Source organism: Myxocyprinus asiaticus, chromosome 36 (genome assembly GCF_019703515.2).
Source record: "Myxocyprinus asiaticus isolate MX2 ecotype Aquarium Trade chromosome 36, UBuf_Myxa_2, whole genome shotgun sequence".
Taxonomy (NCBI): Eukaryota; Metazoa; Chordata; class Actinopteri; order Cypriniformes; family Catostomidae; genus Myxocyprinus; species Myxocyprinus asiaticus.
Genome location: NC_059379.1, coordinates 17349325 through 17370574, shown reverse-complemented (window position 1 = coordinate 17370574; position 21250 = coordinate 17349325). Strand labels below are relative to the sequence as shown.

The 21250-nt window shown below is 39.6% G+C and overlaps 1 protein-coding gene and 1 long non-coding RNA gene across 7 annotated transcripts in view; one reads left to right on the top strand and one right to left on the bottom strand.

The window, feature by feature from the left end:
* Positions 1 to 121: 121 nt before the first annotated feature.
* Positions 122 to 5451, bottom strand: LOC127427011 (uncharacterized). Its single transcript, XR_007894889.1, has 3 exons — positions 5358 to 5451; positions 784 to 868; positions 122 to 472 (listed from the first exon to the last, which is right to left on the bottom strand). It is a non-coding gene; the product is annotated as an uncharacterized LOC127427011 (long non-coding RNA).
* LOC127426980 (helicase SRCAP-like) overlaps positions 3322 to 21250 on the top strand; it is a 39903-nt gene continuing 21974 nt past the window's right edge. Inside the window, exons 1-16 of one of the 6 annotated variants that reach the window (XM_051674226.1) lie at positions 4342 to 4412; positions 5427 to 5500; positions 8013 to 10532; positions 10704 to 11026; positions 13074 to 13328; positions 13452 to 13637; positions 13747 to 13887; positions 16317 to 16512; positions 17091 to 17260; positions 17368 to 17455; positions 17808 to 17897; positions 18035 to 18205; positions 18439 to 18671; positions 18771 to 18948; positions 19046 to 19182; positions 19315 to 19484. In XM_051674226.1, the coding sequence (XP_051530186.1) occupies positions 8510 to 10532; positions 10704 to 11026; positions 13074 to 13328; positions 13452 to 13637; positions 13747 to 13887; positions 16317 to 16512; positions 17091 to 17260; positions 17368 to 17455; positions 17808 to 17897; positions 18035 to 18205; positions 18439 to 18671; positions 18771 to 18948; positions 19046 to 19182; positions 19315 to 19484 (4361 nt within the window). In that variant the 5' untranslated portion in view covers positions 4342 to 4412; positions 5427 to 5500; positions 8013 to 8509. Of the gene's footprint in view, positions 3636 to 3758; positions 3877 to 4341; positions 4413 to 4498; positions 4957 to 5018; positions 5501 to 8012; positions 11027 to 13073; positions 13329 to 13451; positions 13638 to 13746; positions 13888 to 16316; positions 16513 to 17090; positions 17261 to 17367; positions 17456 to 17807; positions 17898 to 18034; positions 18206 to 18438; positions 18672 to 18770; positions 18949 to 19045; positions 19183 to 19314; positions 19485 to 21250 lie in introns of those variants that run through there. The other 5 variants (XM_051674221.1, XM_051674223.1, XM_051674225.1 and 2 more) reach the window with 5 other exon arrangements.

Below are 21250 nucleotides of genomic sequence, written 5' to 3'. Positions count from 1 at the left end.
ATGTAATGGTTAATTATTATCACTTGACAAATTTCTGAGCCGAGTCTTGATGGTATATGCTTACATTTGGATACACTTTGCATGTTATTTTATTTTATTTAGTATATGTGACTTACGTATACATATACATAACATTGGCATCTATCATTAATATCACTTAAAGGGATAGTTCACCCAAAAAAATTATAATTATCTCATCATTTACTTACACCATACCAGATGTGAATGATTAATTTTTTTATCACACATTATACATTTGCACATATACAGTGAAATTCTTTTTTTTTTCCACATATCCCAGCTAAGTTGGGGTCAGAGTGCAGGGTCAACCATGATACAGAGCCCCTGGAGCAGATAAGGTCAAGGGCCTTGCTCAAGGGCCCAACAGTGGCATCTTGGCAGTGCTGGGGCTTGAACCCCCAACCTTCTGATTAGTAACCCAGAGCCTTAACTGCTGAGCCACCACTGCCTTCTGCTGAACACAAATGAAGATTTTTAGAAGAATATCTCAGCTCTGTTGATCCATTCAATGCAACTGAATGGTAGCCAGAACTTTAAAGATCTAAAAAGCACATAAAGGCAGTATAAAAGTAATCCATACGACTCTAGTGGTTAAATTCATTTAAATTAAATGTCTTCAGAAGGGATATGATAGGTGTGGGTGAGAAACGTCAATATTCAATATTTTTACTATAAATTCTCCTCCCTGCCCAGTAGGTGGTGATATGCATGAAGGATGTGAGTCGCCAAAAAAAATATGTAAAAGTGGAGATTTACCCATACCTATCACATTGCTTCAGAAGACAGATTTAACCACTGGAGTCGTGTGGTCAGGCTTGGGGAGTAACGGAACACATGTAACGGGATTCTGTATTTAAAACACAAAATATAAGTAACTGTATTTCACTACAGTTACAATTTAAATCATTGGTAATTAGAATACATTTACATTCAAAAAGTATTTTGATTGCATTTTATTGTCAATTGTTTCATTTAATATTTAGTCCTTTCAGATGGAAAACATTTATATATATAAATGATGCGATCCAAAGTGCATTTGAACAGCGGTGAAACACTTTCTTATGATGTATTACATTCATACGAGCAGACAGAGAAGTAAGTTTGAAGTAAGTATGGAGCAGAAGAAATAGAAATAAACCTTGTGTAAATTGTCAGCTTTACGCTAAGCTAAAATACTATTTCTATCCATTTTACATGCACGTTACCAGGCACGATCATATTTTTTTATCAACAACATTCACGTTGGATCATAATTCCTTTTTTTCTAGTAAGACCTTTGATCTTAGGGCAAAAATCATATTCTTGATAATAATTTTTGAATTGTTTTCCTGTAAAAATATCTAAAAATCTTTCAAACAAGATCAGTTTGATCTTGTTTTAGAAACAACACTGCATAAGATATTTAGGTTTTTCTGAGAATGTATTTTTAACGTGTATTTTTGTCTTACTGTACTGGCAGAGTTTTTATAGTCAAAACAAGTGAAAAAATCTACCAGTGCTGAAGAAGTAATCCAAAGTATTTAGAATACATCACTGACCTAGAGTAATCTAACGAAATATGTTCTGTAATCTGTAGTGTAATACATTTCAAAAGTAACCCTCCCAACCCTGTGTATGGATTACTTTTATGCTGTCTTTATTTGCTTTTTGGGGCTTCAAATATCTGGCCACTGTTCACTTGCATTGTGAGGACCTACTGAGCTGAGATGTTTTTTCTACAAATCTTTGTGTTTTGCAGGAGTAAGGAAGTCATACACATCTGGGATGGCATGAGGGTGAGTAAATCTTAAGAGAATTTTTTTTTTTTTTTTTTTTTTTTGGGTGAACTATCCTTTTAAAGCACTGAAAATATTGCCTTGTCACTTTAAGAGTAACCAGGAAGACTAAAACTAAAATGAGCACCTTATCTGGTCCATAAAAAACCTATAGAGACATCTGTTAGAGTTTGGGGGGTAAACTCTATATAAAAACAAACAAACAAACGTATCCCTTGTCAAACTGCTGTCTCGGAAAGACCATTCAAAGTTGAACAGTATGTTCAGAAGAAACCCTTCACAGAAGACTGGTTTAAAGAAACGATTTGTGTTCAAAAGCTGCAGACGTGCAATTGAGAATGTCATGAGCATGGCTGAAATTTATATATACATCTCTGGAAAAAATGAAAGAGACCACTTCAAAATTATCAATTTCTCGGGATTTACTATTTATAGGTATGTGTTTGATTAAAATGAACATTTTAGTTTTATTCTATAAAGTACTGACAACATTTCTCCCAAATTCCAAATAAAAATATTGTCATTTAGAGCATTTATTTGCAGAAAATGACAACTGGTCAAAATAACAAAAAAGATGCAGTACCCCCAGATCATCACCGATCCTCCACCAAATTTCACAGTGGGTGCGAGACACTGTGGCTTGAAGGCCTCTCACAGTCTCCGTCTAACCGAGACACTGTGGCTTGAAGGCCTCTCACAATCTCCGTCTAACCATTAGATGACCAGGTGGAGGATCGGTGATGATCTGGGTGTGCTTCAGCAAGGCTAGAATCGGGCAGATTCGTCTTTGTGAAGGACGCATGAATCAAGCCACGTACAAGGTTTTCCTGGAAGAAAACTTGCTTCCTTCTGCTCTGACAATGTTCCCCAACTCTGAGGATTGGTTTTTCCAGCAGGACAATGCTTCATGCCACACTGCCAGGTCAATCAAGGTGTGGATGGAGGACCACCGGATCAAGACCCTGTCATGGCCAGCCCAATCTCCAGACCTGAACCCCATTGAAAACCTCTGGAATGTGATCAAGAGGAAGATGGATGGCCACAAACCATCGAACAAAGCCGAGCTGCTTGAATTTTTGCGCCAGGAGTGGCATAAAGTCACCCAACAGTGATGTGAAAGACTGGTAGAAAGCATGCCAAGATGCATGAAAGCTGTGATTGAAAATCAGGGTTATTCCACCAAATACTGATTTCTGAACTCTTCCTAAGTTAAAACATTAGTATTGTGTTGTTTAAAAATGAATATGAACTTCTTTTTTGTTATTTTGACCAGTTGTCATTTTCTGCAAATAAATGCTCTAAATGACAATATTTTTATTTGGAATTTGGGAGAAATGTTGTCAGTACTTTATAGAATAAAACTAAAATGTTCATTTTAATCAAACACTTACTTATAAACAGTATATCCAGAGAAACTGATCATTTTGCAGTGGTCTCTTTAAGTTTTTCCAGAGCTGTATATAAATATATATAAAAGGAAAGTAATGTTGAAATCGGCTTCAATGTCTGTGTAGCAGAATCTGTGACAGAAGCCTGCAGTGTTGCGCGCGCCGAAGCCAGTCTCGCGAGATGACGTTGAGCTCAGCAACTTGGTCAGCAGTCGTTCGTTCCTCCATTTCGCTGCGTCGAAAGTCTCCTCCCCGCAACCGCTAGATTCAGCGATCCCGAACCCAGTCTCTCTCGGAGCGTTCTTTAACTTGATCCTACGAACTTGCCAGTACCTCATTGGGTACCGAGAGACAGTTTGGAATAGTCTCTACACGGATTGAGTACGATTAGAAGCGGATGGCGACTCCTTTAGCGAGAATTTAGTAAAAGAAAAGTGCTCGGAAATTTCAGGTAGGTGGGAACTTAAGATGGCGGCGGTGAGAGGAGGGGGGAGCGCTGGGGAGGAAGTGATGGGAGGGGGAGGAGGGAAAGGGGGTTAGAGGGGGATTGTGACATGGCGGGACAGGTTGACTTTCAAGCAGTCGGGTTGTTGAAGTATTTATCACTTTTGGAAGGTTACTTCTAAGCATGACATTTATTGAGCTCGCTCGGATGGACCATCAGCACATTTGAGCCTCACTCCTCTCTCAGTGTAATGCAAACTTATTGAATTGCAGTCAAACACTTTAGCAAGTCCGATGGGTTTCGGTTTTCTTTGTGTTGCACACTTTTAAGACAGCAAGTTGAAAATGAAACTGTCGTCCTTCATTTCGAGTCCTACAACCAACTTGTTATTAAGCGTTTCTTGGCATCCTACAGTGTTATTCAATGTTACTAGACAGCGCAACATTTTTCAGAGTGAGGATTACTTTACCAAGCACATTGCCTCCTCTTAGAAATCGTTGTATTGCAACCATTGTTTTCAATTAAAACTTTTAAATTAATCGATTAATTGTTATAGGGGCATATATACTGTATAATACAGTATATGTGTATATGACTTGACTAGAGAGTTGAATGGCATCTTTGTCACGCGTGACCCCACGCGGTGACGTCACTTGGTTGCTCCCTTGTATGGGTAAAATAATAAATGAACGTTCAGTGACAAGTATTTTAAGTCATTAACAATGGATTATTACAAATTACAGTGTCGCTTTGCTTACTGCATAACTTCTCATGGAAGGCGACGTATGCACGCGCGCTCTTTGCTCTTGCAGTGTTCAGTGCGCGCGAGAGAGCTTGAGACTGTGTATTTATACATGTATCAAAGTGTGTGTGTGTGTGTGTGTGAAAGATATACATAATAACAGTCTGTTATATGTAACATGCTATTAACAGACACACTCTCTCGCAGTATTTCACAAAACGGTCAATAATGTTAGATCGTAATTTTAACGTCAACATAACTGAAGCGTTATCCTGGCGGCTGCATTGTAACATCTATGGGCTGTTAGCATCGCTAGCATGCTCAAGGCCCATGTGTGTCTACAGCCCGCCTCATGCAAACAGACTTGCCGGCAGCATTCGTTATAGTCAGAAATAAACATTAACCGTCAAGTGTTGGTTGAAGTTAATAATAATTCGCAAGAGAATAACGTCCGATTTAGCTGTAACTTGTCGCTAAAGGCTAGCTGTAAATGAAGCGCCCGGACTATTGTACTGAAAGTGACCCTGGGTCTTTCGCCAACAGGCTCTAGTACAGTTACATTCGTTTTGGCATTTTAAGAATTAGGTGATTGGATGTGTCATGTGTGTTTTAAATGTTGTGGACAGTTAATTTTTAAACGAGCATGCCTTATTTGGTCTGGAATATGCTGTTTGAAGACGCCGGCTGTTTTAATAAGTTATATGTTTATAAATGTGCATGTGAATTTCCATTAGTATTAAAAGAGAGTACTGTCGTGATTTATGTGTTCAGAAACACTAATTTGGTGTTTGGTCCGGATTATTTCGCTACGCTTGCTTTATAGCCAATAACCGCGTACAGCAGGCCGGTTTATGGAAGTTGCATAGTCCTGCTGCAGCTAACTCATTAATAAGACTTTGCATTCTATAAAAACACGTTTTTCTTTCGTATGCTGCATCATGTACTTGCTGTTTTTGTGTTAGGATTGCAAATGTAATAAAATTTACCTATAGTTGATCTAATTTGTGGTGCATATTCGTTCATTTATCTCTTAATGTTTATCTCTCATCCCTCAGATGTGGCGGGACCCTTGATCTCAGCATCCTGGAAGTGGAAATCACGGAAGAGGCTGGTCCTTCATCACATACAGGTAGGGGTTCGAATCTTTGGGCTGAAAGCAAATAGATTCGATTCATAGGTTTTTGATTTGATTAAAAAAATTATATATATATTTTTTGGCAAATTCAATAATAATAATAAAACGTTATTTTCTATAGCACCTTTAAAAGTTGCATCTCAAAGCGCTTTACAAAAGAAAAAGAAAAATACATTGAAATACAAAAAAGAAAACATGCAATCAGAACAATTTAAAAAGAATACAATAATAATCACAGAAAAGCAACCCTAAAAACGTGAGTTTTAAGAGAAGATTTAAAAATACTAAAAGATTCAGCATGTCTAGCCTCAGAGGGTAGAGAGTTCCACAGTTTTGGTGCAAAAGAAGAGAAGGCCTTGTCAGCCATAGAACGTAGACGAGTAGGAGGAACAGTTAAAAAAAACAGATTCGGAGGAGCGGAGATTACGCATTGGAGTGTAGGGGATTAAAAGTTCAGACAAGTATTGAGGGGCCAAACCGTGCAAAGCCTTGTAGGTAAGCATGAGAATTTTAAAGTCTACACGAAACTTGACAGGGAGCCAGTGCAAGGACTCCAAGATAGGAGTGATGTGATCACTTGTGCTGGTCCTAGTCAAGTTTCTAGCAGTAGAGTTTTGCACATACTGCAACTTATTTAAGGTAGATTTAGAGACCCCAACAAGTAAAGCATTGCAATAATAAGTACGAGAAAATACAAAAGTATTGATCAGTTTTTCAGCCACTGAGAAAGATAACATGGGGTGCAGTCTTGCAGTGTTTCTGAGATGGAAGAATTATGTTTTAACAGTATTCTAGACTTGAGGATCAAATGTTAAATTTGCATCAAATATCACCCCCAAATTTTTCAATTTTGTTTGAAACTCCAGAGCAGAGCCATCCATATTTAAGGTTAAAGAACCAGCTTTACGAAGCTGGTGGGTTGAACCAATGAGCATAACCTCAGTCTTGTCACTTTTGAGACAAAAAATTTGGAGACATCCATTTTTTTATCTCAGTAATACATTGTGCAAGAAAGGTGACAGCCACACAATCACCAGGTTTTGAACAGATGTAAATCTGGGTGTCATCTGCGTAAAAATGATAATTAAGACCAAGAGATCTTAAGAGTTGACCAAGGGGAAACATGTAAATGCTAAAAAGGGGCCCAAATTCAGAAGGATTTGATTTGATACACAATGAAATTCATTTCGATTATTTTTTTAAATGCATTTATAGGATTTTTTAAGTACACCCCCTAATGTGGGCAAGAAAAATACATAATACTTAAAATAAGCTTGAAAGACAACACTTTTAATACATGTACATACAGGCTTCTTGGAAACAACAGAGAGCAATGTGGTGATAAAATATTTTAGAGCCAAGCATAATTCTAAAAGTATTCCATATTTCACTGTAAAAATTAAGGAACTCACAGCGCCTTTTGAGAAGTCCAAAAAAAAAAAGGCCACATCTCCTTGGTTTGGTATTGTAATCAAGCACTGGGGAAGGTCACCTGTGACCGAAACGTTTGTCATTCTTGCAGGAAAACTCACACAAATCTCGCATTTGGCGGTGTATGTCTTCCCCCCCCATGTAATAGTGTGCAGGCTTCTTATATAAAATTGACAGGATTGTCATATATTGATTCCATATTTCACTATGAAAATTCCATGATTTTTTTTGTTTATTTAGTAAGACTTTTTCAGGACTGGAAAACACAATTTTAAAATTCCCTGACATTTACAGGTTCTCCATGACTATGGGAACTCTGAATCAGTAAAAATATTACTGCATTAAAGTAACAACATAAGAATACATTCAGCTTCCTCAAGGCCTCATATACAAATAAGGAAAAGAGAAAAGCAATATCAACTTGATGACTTCAACCTAAATGTTTTATGAATGCCAACTCCCCAACTAAACAATGATACTAGTAAAATGGCACTATTTCGTCTTGTAGAAAATGTGTTTCTAAGTTTCCCCGCAATCAAAGCCTTTTATTTCAGTAGTGTGTTGGCAGCTGTATGCTGCTTTGAGCACGTTTCACTTGAGACAAGAGCGCGAGCTGTCAATTGAAGAAAGTACAGTGTGCCTCTGTGAGGAGAGAGCTATGAGGGCGTGCGCTCCAAGACACGCTAGAGAACATGGCCTCATATGTTTCCATTGAATTGCATATGTAACTAATTAAATATTTATATTTTGTTAAATATTTTGTCGAATTGTGATTCATTCAATTTTAAATTAATTATTGACCAACACTAATGATTCTCGATTCAAAAATCATATTTAAAAATCAATGCATATAAATCAGCAGGATTAGGTATCAATGCATCGAGAAAATGAGTGAATCGTTACACCCCTACATACAGGTGTTTAGTTCTTCCAAGTTATATGGTATTGTTTAATTGCAAGCTGATTTGTTTGTAAATTGCTTTATGTAGTTTGCCCCAAAAATAGATCTAAAGATTTGTGTGTGTATAATGTTTAAAAAGGTTAGTCTTGACACATTTCATTTCTGTTCTTTTAGGTTCAGTGCGTAGCAGTGCTGTTTCTGAAGCAGGACAGTCTGGGAAGGAGGCGGTGCAGCAGCGCACGTGTCCGGCAGTGGCTGTGCTGGGTGGCACCTCCGCGGCTGCGCAGAATGTGGACAGGCCACCCCAGCATGCCCTGCAGCCAGTCGCAGCTGCCCCTCTACCCCTGTCTTCGGTTGACATTGCCACTGGTTCGCAGCAGCAGAAAGGAAACTCAAAGGCTGCATATACAGAACAGACCATCACTGACACTCAACGAAACAGCGGCACCAAGGATCCAGAAGAGATATCAACTTTGTGTCATAAAGAAACTGTCCCAAGAGGACTGGTGTCAGCTACTGCTGAAGAATTACAAAAGCTTTCAAACACTTTGGAGGGTCAGACTCCCTCAGACAGACTTTTTGAGAGCGGGACGCAAATTATTGCAAAAAAACGGGGTTTGCTTTGCAGGTGTAACACAGAGAAAACAAGCCTTGCATATAGGGAGACTGACATGGCGGAGGGATCCAGTACAGGCCACTGCAGAGATTGGAGCCAACACCCTGGAGATGCAGGGGATGTCTCTGCCCCTAATAAGACAGAAAAGGGACCTTTGCCTCCAGAGACAATCAAATTGGAATACAAGCCTGATATTAGTCAGGAGAACATGCCCGGAAAGCACAAAACTGGAGAGAGTCTTTGTATTTCAAAAACTGAAGTCATCCCAGCAGTCTCAAGTGCGGTTAAGACAACACCCAGAGACTCTGAGCAGTCCCAAACAACTCCTCCTTTTCAGACAAATCAGACTACTCTCTCATCTGAGTTTAGTGTCCCACAGGAACAAAGTACAACAAATTCAGCTAAGGCTTGTAAACTTAATGACTCTAAGGAGACCATGGAAGATGTTGTGAAAGAGCTACCAAAAACAAAAGGTGACGTTGGTCCAGCTACAAAAGCAGCTGAGGGAGCACGACAGGGTTTTAGTGGACATTCTCTCTGCTCAGGATATTCCTCATCGAAGCAAGGAGGACCTTACTATGCACAGCACATTACCCCAGACAATGGAAACAGCATGCTAAACGACTCAAACGAGGGTTGTCCTCCAGAGGACTGCAGTAAAAGAAAGCAGGGGTCAGAATTGGCATCTGCTACAAAAAGAACAGCCCTCCCTAATGCAAGCCCACTTCTTAAAACACCTGTCATGCCCACCCTGCTTGAGAATATGAAGTCTGCGCAAGAGCTAAGCTCTCAGCATATAAACTTAAGTGAAACCCCCAAAACCTTTCATTTATGTAAAGAGACTGGTGCAAGGGCGGGAGAAAGTAATGAGAATTTCCCTGTGACTGCTGAAGTATTTCATGACATTTCTGTTGATGAACCAAAGCTGTCTGTGGATGGAACGTGCACGAATAATGTACAAGTCCCCATAGTTAAAAAAGTGTCACAAGTCATGGTTTGTGGCTCATCAGATATGATTTTGAAACAGAATAACAGTGCCAATCGTATAGAAATATCCATGTCCTCAAATCACCAACAGGATGGGAGCATTCTGCTTTCACACACAGAGAACTGTGTGACTTTAGAGGGACTGGAATCAGATCATCCAAGACTTTCTCAAACCAGCATTGACTGTGTGGTCCAACAAGTGCAAGAGTCCATTCCAGCAGATCATAAACTCTCACAGATACAGATATGCCTGAATGACACCCCAGGTATTGTGGAAGAAAGGCAGGAAGAGAGTACAGAGGCTCTGTCTGAAATCAATGCTGTTGAGGTGAAAGATTTGATTGATGTTGGTATTTTAATGCAGCGAGATATGGAGGATACCTGGCTGGTCGTAAGCGAGATAGAGGGGCAGTGCAAGGGTGCCGAGGCCAGCGCAGAGTCTCTGGTGCAGTGCCCTGAATCCCAGTCAGCTGTAGCTGTATATGAGTGCACTGTACCCTGCTTTACCTCAACTGCTGTACACAGTGATGTTAAGTTGCTGTTACCTGAAAGAGAAGAGGAAGAACTGGCAGGTAAACAATTTCCTGAACCAATGGAAACATTGATGCAAAAGTTCAAACCTCAGACCTCATCTAACCCTAATACTCTAAAACCAACACAAGAGTTAAACACCATGCCCTCTCCACAAAGAGAAAGGACCATAATTATCAACCAAAATGAGAATTCAAGTCCCACTAATCTTGCAAACACAATCACAGAGTTAACGTCCAATCTGATGGATAACACAATTGTCTCTGTGCCACAAGAATCTGTTGTGGGGATGAAAAATACACCAGATGTGTCATTAATTTCATTGTCTTATGGCACAATTGATCCAAAACTACTGATCTTAAAAAAGGGTGACGACCCTGTCCTTAAGCCCCCTCCTTTCCTGTCTGCTAGTATCTCGACTAAACAGAACTCCCCTGTCCAAGCTGGCAGCCCCAGTGATGGATCACATAAAGCTTCAGAGTGCCTTGCTAAAAATGATTCAAATGCAGGCTCTCTGCATGATAGCACCTCCACCATTAAGCAGGATGCCATGTTACCTGGTGACTACCCTGTCTCAAACACTCTCTCTCAGTCCTCTTGGACTGTTTCCATATCTAGTGTACTTTCACAGAACAGCTGTGAAAAAGAAAACTTTAGTATATCAAATAGTTCTCAATGGTCTGACAAGATGCTTCAGAATGAATCCTCTGCTAATATGTCTTTATCAACAGTACAACTCCATACCTCACAAAGCCCTCCTCCATCTTCTGGAGATGAGTGGGGTACTGGATCCAGTGCTAACCTGGAGGGGAAGAGGACCAAGCAATCACCGGTCAGTACACCATGCCAAGATTCAACATCTTTGGGGGGTGAACTAGAGTTGGAACAGCAGCAGTCACCAGTGGAACATTTGTCAACTATACAAGATGTTCAGCACACTATCCTGGAGCCACTTGATGCTTCCATTGAAGAAAGCAGTGATGGAGAGGTTGACAGTTCCATGGAGGTCCAGAATGATGACAGCGTTGCTATGCCCAGTCCAGCACTGAACAAGGTAAAATCAAAAATCTTTTAATGGCTTGGATATCCAAGTCACCTGCTATTGCTTTAACAAATTCATCGTATTTGATTACATGCACTGCTTTTACATGCACTTATGTGTCATCATGATGAAAGTTAATAACCGAGGTAGTCAGCAAAAGTGTATTTCAAATGCAGATATTTTAGATCCTGTGGCACTATCCATAATAGTTTGAAAACTATGATTTGATGCTAGCGCACTTATTGGCTGTATTTTGAGCCATGTGTGTTTTCCAGCATGTGCAGAGCAGGACAGACAAACAAGGCTTATTATTGAAGGTAAGAGGTGTCAGGCATTCTTCAACTCTGATCTGCTCTGTTCTGATCTCATCTGATTTGAGTTGATGTGAAGATCCTACTCCTTCCAACTAGTGGTCGACCGATATGGATTTTTTGAAGGCAGATACTTAAAGAAAGCAGGGTGCACAGTGTCTGAATTAATGTAGTTGTAGGCTGTATATAGGATAATATATGTTTATTATAGTAAATAAGATGTGGACAAATATGCTGACATTAAATGAACACTTATTCAACACAATATTTACTTTATTGCTAATAAATATACTTAATATTTACTTAAAGGGATAGTTCACCCAAAAATGAAAATTCTCCCATCATTTACTCACCCTCATGCCATCCCAGGAGAGGCAGTTGGTTTAAGACTACACGGGTAGCACGGCTTCCCTTAATGTCATTAAAATTGCACAATGACATGTATATCAAATTACATATAACCTCTATAATTCAGATAATGATTGTCCCAGTTCAATATTTAAGCGAACAAAAGGGTGCAACAGCATACAACACTTTTGCGATGTTCGTTCTGTTGGTGCTATCTGCATGATTTTGTCCATGGAGCAAAAGATCGATATTCATTGGAAAAGAGACTCTAAATGCGTAATTTTGGGTCCCGCCCGGAGGGCGTGCATCTCTGGAGATCTGTGGGAGCCTCATGAGTGCTATTTACATGAGGGAAATTATGTGATTTTTTTTTTTTTGATTGGACAATGGGCTTTCAATTAATGTATTTCTATCCTGCCTGGAAGCCCGGCTTTTCTATATGATGATTGGTGGAGCTCTCAAACTGGCTGAACCACGTAACAAACGGCCAATCATTGAATCTGTGATGTACGCGAGTGACAACATTTTGAAATAAAACACAATTGCTGTCATTCAGTAGGTGCAGAGGGATCGGCAGTGCAGAAGAAACTGATTACAGTTTATATAACACAATTAATTTAGTGATTATAAATCTTCACTTTTACCATTGGCTAATGTATATGTTAAAATAAATAAAATTAAGAAATAGTAAAAAAAAAAAAAAAAGAAAAGGACTTAATGTAAATATTGATCTGTTCTCACCCACGCCTATCATATCACATGAATTAAACCACTGGAATCATTTGGATTACTTTTATGCTGCCTTTGTCCTTTTTGGAGCTTCAAAGTTTTGGTCACCATTTACTTGCATTGCATGGACCTACAGAGCTGAGATATTATTTTAAAAATCTTAATCTGAGTTCTGCAGAAGAATGAAAGTTATACACATCTGGGATGGCATGAGGGTGAGTAAGTGATGAGAGAATTTTCATTTTTGGGTGAACGATTCCTTATGTCAAACAAATAGAAGTGGTCAGGGTTATCAGGCAAGTGGTCAGGGTTATTGGCTGATGCCAGTAATCTCAAAATGGCCAAATATTGGCCGATTTATTGGCCTGGACAATATATCGGTCTATCACTACTTCCAACTCACTGCCTTAAATATAATTGTTTTGTCATATATAAGGAGAGTAGAGCTGAGTGTAAAAATTAGTTTTTATCACCCAGAGGATCATTTAGAAGCATGCAGGGAGGTACTATTATGATTGCTCCCCAAGATGTCCTTGTAGACCAGGCTGTTGTTTTATGGAGCTCTTTTTCTCCCTTTTGTTTCTTCTTGAGCACTCTCTCACACTTCTTTATTCTACTCTGAATTCTGTTGTGCACTCATGCATTCAGATCCTCCATTTTTCTATCCTAAGGTTTGCCAGTGGATTGCAGGCAAGGTCACAGCAGGCTCCACTCCTTCCACCTCCCCTGTTCCATGTCCATCTCCCTCGTCCAGTGACTGGATACGTTCCCATTCAGACCGAGCCTCACCTATACAAAGCTCTCATGGCAAAAACACGCCCTCCACATCCTCCCAGGGTTCTAGTGGCTGTTCTCAGTCAGAGCAAACAGCCACCCCCAAATCTCGCTCAGAGAAGCATACAGACATGGCAGGACTGGCAAAACATGTGAGAGAAGTATTTAATGTGCATTCAAAATGTTGTTATTCTGATCTGTATTTTTTTTGTTACTTAAGTAGGCTATCCGTAATGATGGATTGAAGTTATGTGGCCTTTTTTCACTTTTAACAGGAAGCAGAAATAGAACATCGGACCCTTGCACTGAAACGTGAAGGTTTCTGGTCCCTAAAACGTCTGTCTCGTATAACAGAACCAGTTCGGCCCAAAGTTCAGTGGGATTACCTGTGTGAGGAAATGCAGTGGCTTTCTGCAGACTTTGCACAAGAGAGACGATGGAAAAGAGGAGTGGCCAGAAAAGTAAGAGAGTTGTATAAATCTGTCCTATTTAAAATATGATATTTGTATTTTGAAAATGGGGGATTGGGGGTTAAAAAAGAGCATCTCACCTATCTGAACTCCTTTTCAGGTAGTGCGGATGGTGATGCGCCACCATGAGGAGGTGAGGCAGAAGGAAGAGAGAGCAAAACGTGAGGAGCAGGCCAAACTGAGGAGAGTGGCTTCTTCTATTGCCAAGGAGGTCCGTGCCTTCTGGAGCAGCGTTGAGAAGGTGACTTTCTGTTTTTTTGTTTTTTTGTCCTGTTTTAAAGCACCTGCTCTTTACGTCATAACATGAATTTGGCCTGAAACATTCTTTGAGAGAGATCTTTGAGTCAAGCTGTTCAGCACTGTTAAAATTAAATCTTTATTGCACTAAAAGCCTCCGTCAGTCATCAGTTCACATTAGGGCTGAACGTGGTCAAAAAGTCATATTGCGATTATTTTGAAAAATATTGGGATTTGAACCGATATGATAAACAAAAAGCTAGTAAGTGATATTGTTAGACTAAGGCCACTCTTTGAGGGTTCACGCTTGAGTCCTCTTAAAAAAAAAAAAAAAAAAAATTTGGACCATTTTAACATACACCACAAACAAGTAAATAAAACATTGAAAAAATGAGGGGGATAAAACCCCTCGAAGAAAAAGTCATCTTCATATTGACATTATACCGGTCCACTCTGTACCTGTTTTTGTCCACATTGTGATGGGATCTCGGCTTACTATTCATCATAAATTTTTGGTACCCAGTAAACTTCAATGTTATATTATTGTATCATAATATTAAATTATTATTATCATCATCATCATAATTATACAAAATATATTTCTTTCATAAAATATTAACTTGCCCGGGGCATTGCTATGTTTTCCGGTAAAACAAAAAAGTTCTAAGCTGTCAAGCTTTTATTTTGGTGACATTTGTGTGAAGAGTTTCTGTGTAGCTAACTTCACATTCACAACAGCTGTATAATGTGCTCCTCATTTTAACGTCTTCTCCTCTGCCCACAAATACCAGGTGCTATGGGCTGTATTATTTGTATTTGTATATTAACTTGTAGGAGCCAAACATATTTGGAATTGAAATGAAAGTGAATCAAGCGCTTTAAATATGACACATTCAGTGCACGTAAGCAAATGGAACCAAACTCGGAGCACATCTGTTACTCTTAAGCATGATGTGGAGCTCTAAAAACACTGTTATAGTGCACTAACACAATACAGACAGTACCTCAGCTTGCATAAATTTTAAAGCGAGTAAACTAAACTCAGCAAAAAAAGAAACATCCCTTTTTCAGGACACTGTTTTTTTTAAAGATCATTTTGTTAAAATCCAAATAACTTTACAGATCTTTATTGTAAAGGGTTTAAACAATGTTTTCCATGCTTGTTCAATGAACCATAAACAATTCATGAACATCCACCTGTGGAACGGTCGTTAAGACACTAACAGCTTACAAGCGGTAGGCAATTAAGGTCACAGTTATAAAAACTTAGGACACTAAAGAGACCTTTCTACTGACTCTGAAAAGCACCAAAAGAAAGATGCGCAGGGTCCCAGCTCATCTGCGTGAACGTGCCTTAGGCATGCTGCATGGAGGCATGAGGACTGCAGATGTGGCCAGGGCAATAAATTGCAATGTCCGTACTGTGACACACCTAAGACAGCGCTACAGGGAGACAGGAAGGACAGCCGATCATCCTCGTAGTAGGCCTGCTGTAAGGCAGGTCCTTACCAGACATCACCAGCAACAACGTCGCCTATGGGCACAAACCCACCTTCGCTGGACCAGGCAGGACTGGCAAAAAACGCTCTTCACTGACGAGTCGCGGTATTGTCTCACCAGGGGTGATGGTCGGACTCGCTTTTATCTTCGAAGGAATGAGCGTTACACCGAGGCCTGTACTCTAGAGCGGGATCGATTTGGAGGTGGAGGGTCCGTCATGGTCTGGGGCGGTGTGTCACAGCATCATCGGACTGAGCTTGTCATTGTAGGCAATCTCAATGCTGTGCGTTACAGAGAAGACATCCTCCTCCCTCATGTGGTACCCTTCCTGCAGGCTCATCCTGACATGACCCTCCAGCATGACAATGCCACCAGCCATACTGCATGTTCTGTGCGTGATTTCCTGCAAGACAGGAATGTCAGTGTTCTGCCATGGCCAGTGAATAGCCCAGATCTCAATCCCATTGAGCACGTCTGGGACCTGTTGGATCGGAGGGTGAGGGCTAGGGCCATTCCCCCCAGAAATGTCCGGGAACTTGCAAGTGCCTTGAAGAGTGGGGTGACATCTCACAGCAAGAACTGGCAAATCTGTTGCAGTCCATGTGGAGGAGATGCACTGCAGTAATTAATGCTGCTGGTGGCCACACCAAATACTGACTGTCACTTTTGTCTGGGAAACTTGTTCAGTTTATGTCTTAGTTGTTGAATCTTTTTATGTTCATACAAATATTTACACATGTTAAGTTTGCTGAAAATAAAAGCATTTGAAGGTGAGAGGACGTTTCTTTTTTTGCTGAGTTTATTTAATTAAATGACAGCCCTTTGCGGTTTAACAATCACACAAGGTCATATTGCGATTATTGATTTTATTTTGATTAATTGTGCAGCCCTAGTTCACACTTTACATTGTTACACACCCATTGCTCTAAATAGGTGGTCCAGTATAAGCAACAGTCCAGACTGGAGGAAAAGCGGAAGAAGGCCCTAGATCTCCAGCTGGATTTCATTGTGGGTCAGACAGAGCGTTACTCTGACTTATTAAGTCAGTCCCTGCAGGCTGCTGCTGTACAGAGTTCAGAGAATGCAGCACTCTCCAAACAATCACAGCTGAATGCTGCTGATGAGGATGGTGAGGACTGCCTTTTATTTTGCGGATGTTATTCCGGTGTTTAGATTGGAAGTGAATGAGCAAACAGTGGCCCCAAGAAGTAATTGGACACTTGAAACTCATGTAAAATATGTTTGTCATTGTATTAGATAAGAAAATGGCAAACCAAGTGACTTCTGCAAGCAAAGGATGCTAGACGTTTTCTCAGAACTAACCTCACTTTTCTTGTTCTGAAATACTGAAATTGTCTTAATTTTGATACTTTTTGTCTTGATTTTTAACAGCAGTCGTTCATTTCAAAACCTAGCAATCTTCTCTTTTTTGTGAATTCTTTTGATCTAAATGTGTGCTTGTGCTATCTTTAAAATAAGTGCCACTTAGTTTTATGTTTTATATTTGCTGGAATCATGTTATCTAATGCAGTGACATTGCATGGTAATGGAATTGTAAGAATGGCTTAAGTGTCCAAATACATTTTAGGGTCATTGTATATACCTACTTGTAGATCTGTAATAATTTCAGTGAAATGGAAATCTTGATTCAGGCTAAGCCAGGAACTCTAAAAAGGAGAATTCTGAATGGTCTTTTATTTGCTGCAGATAGAGACTTTGAGCCACCGTGTGAGGAGGAGGATGATGAAGAGACTATAGATGTAGAGGAGCAGCAAGAGGGAAATGATGCAGAAACGCAGAGGAGAGAGATAGAGTTACTGAGGCAAGAGGGCACTCTGCCTCTAGACCAGCTTCTCAGTACTCTAACTCTCCCCCAGGTACGCTTGGATTAATGCAATTTATCACTGTTCACAAAAGTTTCAGTATGGTTTCATAGTTATATTTCAGTTCCCAAATCTTTAAATATAACATTTTCATTGCACAGGATGGTAACTTGGAAGAAGAGGCCTCAGATGCTTCCTCGTCTATAGTTGAAGATGAAGACAAGGAATTCAGTGCAAATGAAGAAGATGGTTAGGAGAGTTTTATTTAGAAAGAGACATAACTCCCACGGTTATGGAAAACATGGAAATAGAAGGGAATTTTACAATTGTAATAAATCTAAACAATCTAAATTAATAAATATTTAAAAGTCATGGAAATTTCAATCGTGAATATGAATTTTTCATGTTTTACTTGGCTCTAAAATTGCTCTTTGTTAGTGCACTCTCCAGAAAATATTATTTGAAAATAATAATTTAACATTATTTGTAATCACAAGCTACAGGAAAAGTAATGGAAATTCATGGGTTAAAATGTGCTTGAACTCTGAACTTGTGAATCCTTTTAAATTGAAAGGAATGTTATTTCTATGCTCTTCTTCAGCGGAAGATGAAGAGGACACCATTGCAGCCCAGGAAAAGATTGAAGGAGATGGAGATCATGCAGAGGAAATTGATGACCTTGCTAGAGAGGGTAACTGAAATGCTGTTCTTGTTTTAAAAAAATGTTATGAGTTGTGAGTGACTGCTTCTTTGAATGGAGAGCATTTAATTATGGTTTGGGCAATTTCATGAGGTCATTTTGCCACTTGTGATTTCTTTGTTTCACAGGAGAAATGAGCATGGAAGAGCTGCTGGAGAAGTATAGAGGAGCATATGCCTCTGATTTTGAGGAACCCTCAGCATCACCAGACTCCTCAGAAGAATCAGAGGGAACTGAGGAGGAGGCGGAGGAAGAGACTGAAGGAGAAGACAGCATTGATAATAGTGGCACCTCCTCAGGTAAGCTGACATTTCTGATTATGCATAAAAATATAATTCAGCTGGTAGAGTTGTTACAAATAAGATTACAGACTCCTTGAATTAAAAGCACTGCTTGGTGATAGTATATGTTGTATTTTTGAGCAGTTTCACATGGTAAAGCCACTGAAACATTTGTAACTTTTGATGAATGTGTAAAGTAAATATCACAGATCATCTTGATCATCAACTTTTACCCTTCACTCATTTTTCAGATTCCCAAGCGGCTGTAGACCATGTCGAAGAAGATGATGATGAGGAGGTGCAGGAAAGTGAAGAGGAGGAGGAGGAGGATGATGATGGGGGAGAGGGAATGGAAGTTCTGCTGAGAGAGGGAGACCATAGTCCCACTGTACCTACATCTCCACGACCCAAGAAGGAGATCAGCCACATTGCTGCTACTGCTGAGAGCCTTCAACCTAAGGGATACACATTGGCAACAACAAAGGTAGAAACACACACAAACCCTCAGAACCACTTCCTCGAGAGCACTTCATTTCTGTTTGTCGCTAATTGCAGTTGTTGTGTTTTTTTTTTTTTATTGTAGGTCAAAACGCCTATTCCTTTCTTACTTCATGGCACCCTGCGTGAGTACCAGCACATTGGACTGGACTGGTTGGTCACTATGAATGAGAAGAAACTCAATGGCATTCTTGCAGATGAAATGGGACTTGGCAAAACCATTCAGACCATTGCACTGTTGGCTCATCTAGCATGTGTAAAAGGTAACATATCCCATATATAAATTCCCTGTGATGTGTATTAAAAATATAATGGATTTATGCAGTCCTACAAACATTTTCTTGTTTTTTCCTCTTACAGGTAATTGGGGTCCACATCTGATCATTGTGCCCACCAGTGTAATGCTAAACTGGGAGATGGAGTTGAAACGTTGGTGTCCAGGATTCAAAATCCTTACCTACTATGGCAGCCAGAAGGAGCGCAAACTCAAGAGACAAGTAATAAATACAATTATGTGCACCAGTATTATTGGAAATTAAGATCTTAAAATGTAATCTATAAACTATTATTGCTTTAAAGAGCTTCGTTAAAGTGTTTTTTAAAGATTTTCAATTTCTATCACTTCTCAGGGCTGGACTAAGCCCAACGCTTTCCATGTATGCATCACCTCGTATAAGCTGGTGTTGCAAGATCATCAGGCTTTTAGACGCAAGTCTTGGAGGTACCTAATTCTTGATGAAGCTCAGAACATCAAGAATTTTAAGTCCCAACGCTGGCAAAGCCTGCTGAACTTCAACAGGTACTTACATGAACATGCTACAGGCCATTTTGTAACTTACCCGTATTTTCCGGAAATAAAATCGCACCTGCTCAAAATTGTGTTGTTGAGAGAAAAAAAACACTATAAGTTGGATAAGTTGCATCCCTGTATTTGTGGTCGACCAACATGGGTTTTTTTTAATGGCCAATGCCGATATCCAGAGATCAGGGTGGCCAATAGGCCAATATAATGCCGGTATGTCACGCAGTTTAATATAGTAAATAATATGTACATAAAATTGCTTAAACAAAATTATGAACTCTTTTTTTTAGCACTACATATACTCAAAATTTCAAAAAAACTTTCACTTTGTGAAAAAGAATCTTAAAAAAAATAAGATTGTGTTTTAAATGGTAGATACCTGTTTCTTTTGATTTCTGTTTAGTCATCCAATTTTCATAATTTATTTGCACATAAAATTGTTAATATATTAGGAAGAAGGAAATAACAGTGCACACGGTAGTATAGAAACTATGGATGGCATGTGCACATTAGCAATCACGTTTTCTCACATAAGAAAACCACAAAAGGCACATACAGTGCACAGTGAATATGACATTTACATAGAGCTCACGTGAAGCACTTACTTTAAAGTTGCTCTCATGCACTCCTGTGGATCCAGCAAGCAGCAAACAGTTTATACGGCCCGGATCACCTGCATGGATTGCCACACACTGACTATCATGTAACATTCGTAAATCAGAGGAACTGAGTTTTGATCTTGGCTGATTTCTTCCGATAGGAAGACTCCAATACCTTGACTTTGTTGTCCTTAAGCCATTTTGCCACAACTTAGGAGGTATGCTTGGGGTCATTGTCCATTTGGAAGACCCATTTGCGACCGAGCTTTAACTTCCTGGCTGATTGCTTGAGATGTTACTTCAATATATCCACATAATTTTCCTTCCTCGTGAAGCAGTCTGTTTTGTGAAGTGCACCAGTCCCTCCTGCAGCAAAGCTCCCCCACAACATTGCTGTTGTTCTGGGATTGATTTGCACTTTTCGCACCAAACTACGTTCATTTCTAGGAAACGGAATGCGTCTCCTTCCTGAGCGGTACGATGGCTGCGTGGTCCCATGGTGTTTATACTTGCGTACTGTTGTTTGTACAGATGAACGTGGTACCTTCAGGTGTTTGGAAATTGCTCCCAAGAATGAACCAGACTTGTGGAGGTCCACAATTTTTATGAGGTCTTGGCTGATTTCTTTTGATTTCCCCATGATGTCAAGCATAGAGGCACTGAGTTTGATGGTTAGGCCTTAAAATATATCCACAGGTACACCTCCAATTTAGTACACCTCCTATCAGAAGCTAATTGTCTAAAGGCTTGACATTATTTTCTGGAATTTTCCAAGCTGCTTAAAGGCACAGTTAACTTAGTGTATGTAAACTTCTGACCCACTGGAATTGTGATATAGTCAATTAAAAGTGAAACAGTCTGTCTGTAAACAATTGTTGCAAAAATTAATTGAGTCATGCACAAAGTAGATGTCCTAAAAGATTGCTAAAACTATAGTTTGCTAATATTAAATCTGTGGAGTGGTTAAAAAATTAGTTTTAATGACGTCAACCTAAGTGTATGTAAAATTTGGACTTCAACTGTATTTGAGCGCTCCACAAGACACTGGATTTGCTCAAGTTTTGTGAGGTTCGTGAATTACATCTGTTTAAATGAGGTATCGCATATACAGTGCATCCGGAAAGTATTCACAGTGCTTCACTTTTTCCACATTTTGTTATGTTA